The sequence below is a fragment of the Fulmarus glacialis genome, unplaced genomic scaffold (genome assembly GCF_000690835.1).
Source record: "Fulmarus glacialis isolate BGI_N327 unplaced genomic scaffold, ASM69083v1 scaffold15007, whole genome shotgun sequence".
NCBI classification, from domain to species: domain Eukaryota; kingdom Metazoa; phylum Chordata; class Aves; order Procellariiformes; family Procellariidae; genus Fulmarus; species Fulmarus glacialis.
The window spans coordinates 9029-18149 of record NW_009222783.1 but is presented as its reverse complement, the minus strand read 5'-3'; the positions used below and the strand labels follow the sequence as shown (position 1 = coordinate 18149).

The window sequence follows — 9121 nt, the reverse complement described above, 5'->3', positions numbered from 1 at the left end:
TGAACCTGTGGTTCTCCCTTTGTCAAACTGCAGTTTGATGTACGTCCTCTTTTCCTTTGGGATGGCTAATGCCATGTGAATTATCCTTAGCTTCCTTGTGGCTATATTGTTGACTATCCTTTTGTTATCAAATCACAGGTACTATGAACCAACAACAAACTGCATTTTTCTGTCTTGCCCAGGTGGTGGAGGTGTATGGTCTCCTGGCTTTGGGGATGTCTCTGTGGAACCAGCTGGTCGTCCCAGTTCTTTTCATGGTGTTTTGGCTTGTCTTATTTGCTCTTCAGATCTATTCCTATTTCAGTACACGGGACCAGCCTGCCTCAAGAGAGAGGCTTCTCTTCCTCTTCTTGACAAGGTAATTAACTAGTCTGCAAATAATCAGTTTTCTGTTTTGACTGTCTTCTGAAATGAATGTTTATGCTCTTTTAGAGACTAGATGTGTAGATTGGCTTTATTGCATTTGGATACCCAACAAATATTTGTCCTTATTGCAGTGACCTTGTATGTAAACCGTGTTAAGCTTGTCCTTCAGAGGCATGGATCCTGTTCAGAACAGACAGCATTAGTAGAACTGTGGGAGAGTTCCCAAAGAAAGCAAAATATTCTTTTGATGAGGGAATAGCTATAATTAGAGCCTTGGTCCGGAAGTTGTTTTCAGTATACAAATTGGTTTTAAGTCTGAGATATTTCAGCGGAAGTTCAGTCCAACTGATATCTTATTCATGATTGTGTTGCTTTCTGAGCCTTGTATGTCTTGATTCATCATTCCGGTGTGGGACACATTCTTGAGTTCATCCAAGCAGCCAAAGTACCCAACTCCCAAAGTAGCTTTTGAGAACAGTCGTTAATTTCGCAGAGGTGTAAAGATCTTAAAGATACCAAATTCCTAAAAGCTTCCTAAAAACCGGTTGTAAGATAAAGGAGAGAGGCCTGTGTGTCGTGGTTTAACCCCAGCTGGCGACTAACCTTTTTTCGCTCACTTCCCCCCCCTCCCCCCAGTGGAATGGGGGAGAGAATCAGAAGAGTAAAAGTGAGAAAACTCATGGGTTGAGATAAGAACCGTTTAATAATTGAAATAAAATAAAATAACAATAATAATAATAAAAGAATATACAAAACAAGTGATGCACGATGCAGTTGCTTACCACCTGCCGACCAATGCCCAGCCTGTCCCCAAGCAGTGGCCCCACCGGCCAGCCTTCCCCTAGTTTATATACTGAGCATGGTGTCATATGGTATGGAATATCCCTTTGGCCAGTTTGGGTCAGCTGTCCTGGCTGTGCCCCCTCCCAGCTTCTTGTGCAGCTCCAGCCTTCTCAGTTGGTAGAGCATGAGAAGCTGAAAAGTCCTTGATTTAGTGTAAGCACTGCTTAGCAACAACTAAAACATCAGTGTGTTATCAACATTATTCTCGTACCAAATCCAAAACACAGCACTATACCAGCTACTAGGAAGAAAGTTAAATACATCCCAGCCGAAACCAGGACACCGTATTAGTGCTGTTATTGAGAGAAAGGCAGCATTTGAGGGATTCTTCTGGCTGGAACTTAGGTGCCTTTGTTGGCTGTTGTTTAACTAGAAATTACAGCATACAAAAGGGAGCGGGAGTGTAGGGCAGAGAAGAACTGGGTGTGTTGCAGAAGGTGGGTTAGGCAAATTAGATAGTGTAATACTGGAATGGGGAGAAAAGAGGTAATAGTTGTCTAAACACACAGGTAACATAGGACATACTCTTTAGAGACCGTACATCATTAGTTCTGCTGTTCGGGTAGCAACTTGTTTGAGTAACTTGCTCATCATTACAGTTTTCCAATCAGACTTTCCAATTGCTTAGCTGTTTCTTGCCTCTGTGTGTGTGTATATCTATCTATGGCATAGTGTAAGCTGTCAAAATTCATTATTATTAAGGAGAAATGCCAGGGATTTTATTGCATGTAGTATTAAAATTGCTTATAGTGTCACACTGCATTATGTAAAAGCACTGACTATGTTACCTGGTTGTTAACTAAACCATTGGTGTCTGAAGTTTTTCCTCCTGTTCATCTCTGCTGCAATTTTAATTTTGTTACAATAGAGTACTGCATTTAGCAGTTAGCAGAGATGGGGGAAGGGGTCCTTTTCCTTGTAAATAAGTTGAGTTTATTCCTGCAACAAATTGTTAGACTTCTGTTCATGGCAAAACAGGGAACTTGCTTTGCAGATTTGCATTGGCTTGATCTGTGAGTGAATGAATACCAATTGATCTCTGTGAAGTTCTCCTTGCAGTTGGAAAAGAACAGAAAAACTACGCAAATGTTCTCAGTGTTCTCAGCTCTGTCACAGTAGAAAAACTATAAACACTTACTCATCTTAAAAACACAAACCCAGGTAGTACCTTGTCAGGCCAGTTAATAATGTAGCGGTGGCTGTTTAACAAAATGTGTCCTCTTCCATGAAAGTGAGTGAATTCTGCATCTGTGCCCTTGAAGTGTAATGATTGCTTAAAACAGTGTAGCTGGAATTCAGCTGAGAGCACTTGGGGTGTGCAGAATAGCTGTGTCCGATTTTCATAAGAACCTCAGAGTGTCTGTACTGGGTCAGACCAAATACTGATCTAGCCTAGGAACCAGTTTCCAGCAGTGGCTCTAAACGAGTACCTGGAAAGATACACACTGATAATATGACAGAAAGGACACTTCCTAGTACTCTTCCAATCCCCCATCCAATTTCAGCTGTCAGGCTGCATTAGCTGGATATGGTTAATATGTATTGAGTAATGCCCAAAAGACTTTTCTTCCATCAACTTGTGCTTTCTGCCCTTGGACCCATGTACACTTGTGTCATTTGAAAGATCCTGAGGCAAGGTGTTTCACGGCTCAACTTTGTCTGTATGATGAAAAATCCATTTTAATTGTTTGAATCCATATAGTTTCATTCAGTGCCCCTCAATTCATGTATTGGGGGGAAAAAAAAAGACCACACAGTTCTGTTCTTTTCTTTAAAATTGAGAGTAGCGTAGGTCTGTTCTTCCTAGACTGGAAAGCTTTTGCTTGCATGTTTGCTGTTGAAAAACTCTTCTCTACCTTTCATTGTCCTTGTTCCTCTCTGGGTATGTATGTAACTGCTGTGATTTTTGAGAAGCCTTGAAGAATTCAGCTCTTTGGGACAATTTATGAACTTGTGCTTGACACATAAACATAACACTGAAAGCTCCCCAGACTTCTCTTTGAGCTCTTAATCTCCTCTAGGACCCTTGCATAGTAGATCATCTGAAAATAAGTTTAATTAAGGGTACTAAAATTACTCTGACAAAAAAGGATTGGACATCAGGCAGAAAAGCCAGGATTCTTGATTTCTGATAATTTATTCCGAGTTCCTCAATTATCCTACAGAAGTAGCTGCTTTAAATACTGCGTTTCTCACTACCTTGACCGGCAGGAACATCTAAAAGCTTTTTCAGCCCTGCTCGGCTTGGTAAACAGGCAGAATTTGAAGGCTTACCAGAAGCACTGCAAATAGTTTATGTAAACACATCAGCATTTTCTGCTGTGAATTGCTTTCAAAGGAGATTTCCGGTTAAAGTAGTCATTAAAAGAGACAAAGTAAATGTCTCTTGGACAAGCTTTGTTTATTTTTGAAGCATATGCTTCCTCAAAACTCTTTTGTCTTGTCAGAGTGCTGGACTAGTTCACTCTTCAGTTGGTTAATTAGCATGACATGTTTTTGACTCAGGATTATTTCTAACTGTCCTGTCATTTAGCTTGTTTTGTGTTTTTTTTTTTTTTTTTTTTTAAATGAATGGGGGTGTCAATGTATTACCTTGGATTATGTATGTGAGCATTTCCAGATGACAGCTGGTTCTTTACCTAGTGTTGGGGCATGCGGCGCACTGCACTGCACTCCCCTTGTTCTGGCAGCGTCATGTTTCAGAAGCCGAAGTACGCTCTGAGGCTTAGACTGCTTCAAATACTGCAGTGCTAGGATCAGCAGAAGAGCAGCCCTACGGTGAGGGCGCTGAAGTTACGCAGCTATTCTCAGCATCGTCAAATGTATTCTGGGGTCTCAATCTTTGGGACTTCACTGCTGAAGCAAAAGAGAGGAAGAAGCCTGCTGAGGGAGAATATTCTTCACTGTCTTACTTTGCTGCTTCTGGCTCAGCCGTTTGAAAGACAGGTGTTGCCTACCTGAGCCTGATATGAACGCTACCAAAAAGCCCCTGGTCTCCCAGTAGTATTTATCAGTTTGATGTTTGTTTGTACTATTGTGGATCGGAGTGGAAAGTGCCTTAGTGAATCCATCTGCTTTAACTCTCTGTTTCTGGTAGCTGGCTGAAATTTCTGGGTGCATTGTGGCTGTCAAATTGGCTTTCGGTTATGAAAACCCTACGCAAGCAGGACAGTGCCACCGTGTGGCACAGCGCTGGAGAGGGACCAGAGAAATACCGTAGCACGGCCCTGGCTCCAGCCTGACGGCAGCATTAACTAGGGAGCTGAGATGAAGTTGTGTCTTGGAGACAAGTAACAGAATACGTCTCATCTTTTTGTAGGAGGATTTCATGGCAGTGTAGAGCTTTTAATATTTTCATTAAACCAATCCAATTTTGCTTTAAAACCAGCTTGCACAGTTAACGGGACAAGGGGAGAGCTCATCACATTGCTTTTAATTGATGGACCTTTCTTTATGTTTCTTTTCCCCTCTCTCCTCCTAGTATTGCTGAATGCTGTAGCACTCCATACTCACTGCTGGGCTTGGTCTTCACAGTCTCTTTCGTGGCTTTGGGAGTTCTGACTCTCTGCAAGTTTTACTTGCAGGGTTACCGAGCATTCATGAATGATCCTGCTATGAACAGGTAAGTGCCTTATTGTGCCTAGAGTCTAAAAAGAAGTAGACAAAAAAGGATTTATACAGAAATATACGGGTTGCATTGCAACTTTTTAGCTTATGAACTCCTGGGTGTCCTTGACAGGCTTTTTGTATGAAAGCCTGTGTGTTCATTGGGAGGATTTGAGGTGAAAATACAGCTTGTCACAGACTTCTTGGGAGATGGCTTATTTCTGTTACAAATTCAGGGCTGTTAGTTGGGATTTATAATTGCACAGCTTGATTGTCTTAGTGCTTTCATTTTCATGAGTCACTGGAAAATTTTCACATGCTTGGATAATATAAACACTTCATACTTCCATTTCCTCATTTACCCTGTAGTCATGTGTGAAACATTACTAATCTATGAGGCTTAAAACACAGCATTGTATGGATTGCATGTAAATTACTATGGGAAATAGCTAAAATATAGAAACTGCCTTTTCTTAATGCTTGTCCCAACTCGTCTAATACGAAATTGGGATCCTATGACACTACCTTTCTCAGTTATTCCAGCCCTTAACTCTAAGAAAGTCCAGACCATATACAAAAGAATGTTTTGCATTTTGGATTCCAAGAAGTGGAAGCAAAAATGGTATAAATTGGGGTTGCCCGGGAGCAGTCTACATAAAAGCATCTTTTGGGGAAGCATGTAGTTCTGGGTGATCTGTACTTCAACTGCGTCAAATACTGGTGCTAAATTGTGGTCCTTGGAGGTATTAAATTCAGTCTGAGGTTCCAAGCCAAAAAGAAGCGGACAGCTGTATTTGGTATAGGTACAGAGAGAATAAACTGAAAAATGGCTAAATTGCTGATTTGCCTAAACTGGGCACTGGGTGGGGTGTTGTGTCAAGGATGTTTCCGCAGGGCCAAAGGACAGACTGGAGGGTGGTGATGGGGAAATACAACAGGTGGAGAGGGTCTTCATGGTGATCTGGGAATGAGGCTGACTGGTGCCCAGGTGTAGACATAGCAGGGCTGCTTCAGGTTTGTGTAGGCAACACTGAGGCTGGTGGGTTCCTCCTCTTAAGACACAACCTGGGTCCTTAAAATGCTCTGTGTTGGTGGGGAACTCTGTCATTGGGTGGTGTCTGCTGGGCTGGATGTAGCCCAGACGCTGCTAGTCAGGAGCAGGGTTCTGAAATCTTCTAGTTCCTAACCCCCATCACTTCACTCCTCTCTGGTTAAAGCCTTAGCAGGGACATGAGTAAAAACTAAAACCAGTGACATTTGAAGGGTTGTGGCAGAAACAGACAGCTTATTTCCTGGTGTTTCTAGATGTATTTTTGAACTAACATTGACACACAGAAAGATGTGATTGTTTGTTCTTTTGACTGTGTTGATCTGCAGGGGAATGACTGAAGGAGTCACACTCCTGATCCTGGCTGTGCAGACAGGTTTGATTGAGCTCCAAGTTGTGCATCGGGCGTTCCTGCTCAGTATTATTCTTTTCATTGTGGTGGCATCCATACTTCAGTCCATGCTGGAAATTGCTGATCCCATTGTCTTGGCATTGGGAGCCTCAAGGGACAAGTAAGAGACTGGTTTCCTAAACTGAAAGTTACTCAATGGTGTTTTAGGAGGTGATAAACTAGTAATTGATGGCCTGATTTGGATTTTTAGTAGCTTGTAAAGTTACCCTGTCTTTTCTGTGTGCAGATTTCTTTTCTAGTCTAAATTCTCTAGTTTTTTCCCTCTCTATCCTACTCTCTCAAGGGCACACAGTACTTTTCACCATGCTGTATGCTGGCAAACAAGGGTGACTTTGGTCACCTGCTCCTGCTCAGGACTGCGTCCATCCAGCCTGTGCAAGACCATGCTGTTCTGCAGCTGCTGGCTGCCCACTCGAGTATTACACTGTTCAGTGGTTATTTTCCCTAGCAAGAGTGTCAGTGCACTCAGTTAGTGTCAGTTAAGCAAATCCAGGACTCCAGTGCCTGTGCTCTCCCCACCCACACTCCATTGTGTGGATTTGCAGAATGGTTTTGCTTAACCTCCTCTGCAGTTGGGTAGGTTTCCCTCTAATGCACTGGTCTCAGACAGCTATTGAGGATGGGAAGTTTCTGGGAGTGACTTTGTGTTAGATATTGTAAAACCTGGTTTTTTGTAAGGCTGTGATCCCAAAGTGATAGGGTTTACTGGCAGAACATAGCAGGTGGAAGGCTTGCATTAGTGTACCAGATGTTCTGATCATGTGGGATTGTTGTTAAGTTTAATTTGTGTTTTGAAGAGCTGTATTGGTATCTGGTGTCTTGTATTAATCTGTTGGTATCTTTGCTAATTGCTTGTGTCTTTCCCCTTTCTGTAACCTATAAGTGAAGAAATAAAAGAGAAAGTTTATTTATGTGTAGAGAATTTGTTTATCTTAGAGGCTACTTGTAGCCGGCGTGTTCTGCCTGCAGCAATGTTAACTTCAAATATAGTAACAGAGGGAAAGGGAGTACAGCCAGGATATGAGCATCTGCCCAGCTTAAACAAGCAGTTTGTGGTGATAGCGACTTTTAACTCTCTTCTGCCAAATCTCCCAGGCAATTCTAAATCAACGAGGATCAGGATAAATTCCCCTTTAGCTCCCTCTTTCTCCCTCACGCCAGACACAGAATGCTACTGTGAGGTCTCCAATTCTGATGTTTCTTCAGACTGTATTAAATTAGCCAGTTTCTGCTGCTGTCCTGTCCCCCCAGTACTTTTCACTTTTTCTGTAGGTCATTTCCAGAGCTAAATGAGGTTAAAATACAACCTGAGGAACATGTAAAGGTAGTATAGTAAATTACTGGAGATATTCTGAAAGCCTTCACAAATGGGTGAGTGTGAAAAGATTGATGGTGTGTTTAGGTTGGGGAGGAGATTAGGAAGAAGTAACTGCTAGGAGCAGAGTAAGGACTGGCAGAGATGAATGTTAAAGTCCTGCTACATTTCTTCTTTTGTGATCCCTGAATTGGGGAATATGCTTCTAAAGGCAGCAGGGTTAAATCTGGTGATGAAAGGAAATACCTTTGCCCCATGCATATTAGCAAAAAGACATAGAAGAGTTGAAATAAGTATATAATCTGGGAGAACTCTGTTTATATAGAAAAGTGTAGTTACATGCATGTTTTATAATTTTCTTTATTTTAATGGACTTTGATCTGAAATATTCAGTATCTCGGGTACTTAATTTGTCTAACCACTGACTTGACCCATTATGACAATTAATGTAGGTGAATTTTTGCCCATAATCTTTGTCTTTGTATTGAAAACAGCAAAGGTCAGATGAGAGCGAACTTTTCATGCTCTGTGTGTTCTAGGCATGCATGCTGGGAATGAGACTGTGCCCAAGTGAAAGAGAAACTCCCTTCAACAAGTTAAAGCCTTGAGCAAACATCTAACATGGCTAGCAGTCAGCCAATTCTTATTCTGGCACTCAAAACTGACTTAAAAAATAAAACCTATTGTGTTGTTTGCAGGAGTCTCTGGAAGCACTTCCGAGCAGTCAGCCTCTGTTTGTTCTTACTCGTGTTCCCAGCGTACATGGCCTACATGATTTGTCAATTTTTCCACATGGATTTCTGGCTGTTGATCATTATCTCCAGCAGTATTCTAACTTCTCTTCAGGTAAGAATGTTGGCCCTGTAGTAACTGTGAAGCCCTGCATTAACTGTGATCCTGTTACTCTAGGGGTGGAAATACATGATGAGAAAAGAACAGGGATGATAGAAGGGCGGAAGTACAACATAGGATATAAAATCTCTTTCTTTAGCCTGTATCTAAGGCTAAGGAGCTCTTAGGGGTGGGCTGAGAACATAGGTGAATGGAATTCTATTTCAAATTGTAAAACCAGAAGGCTTTTGAGGGCATAACTATCTTAGTAAAAAGTTTTTTTTCCAGAGTACTCACTTATATATTGTTACTTAGCTATGGCTCTTTGAAAGCAATTTGAAGTTCAAAACACAGTAGTGTAAATACAGGAAATGTTTTGTACTATGAGTATTTGTTATAACTTGGGTTTTTTATTATTAAATTTATAAAATCACCCCTCATGATGCTCAGCACTTTTGTTTAATCAACTCAGCTATGTTCTGGACTTGGGAAAGTACAGAAGGGGAAATACTTGGGAACAAGCTTAAATGCTTTGCAAGAAAGAGTGACTTTGATTTGTCTTGAAGTTCAGCAACAATTTTACTACTTTGAGGCTTGCCTGCCCTTTGTCTGATTCGGGAGCGTTGTGTGTACAGAGCTCGATGGACAATGCTGAATGACTTAAGCTACAGTTCAGAATTGAACGCTGAGCTCATGGTCT

The 9121-nt window shown here is 41.5% G+C and overlaps 1 protein-coding gene across 1 annotated transcript in view; it reads left to right on the top strand.

Annotated features, from left to right (window-relative positions):
• The window catches only part of RNF145 (ring finger protein 145), a 42662-nt gene that overhangs the window by 30400 nt on the left and 3141 nt on the right, over window positions 1–9121 (top strand). The window contains 5 exon segments of the mRNA XM_009581583.1: window positions 183–358; window positions 4691–4831; window positions 6193–6375; window positions 8289–8444; window positions 9098–9121. The exon segment at window positions 9098–9121 is cut by the window's right edge and continues 352 nt beyond it. Of these exon segments, the coding sequence (XP_009579878.1) occupies window positions 183–358; window positions 4691–4831; window positions 6193–6375; window positions 8289–8444; window positions 9098–9121 (680 nt within the window).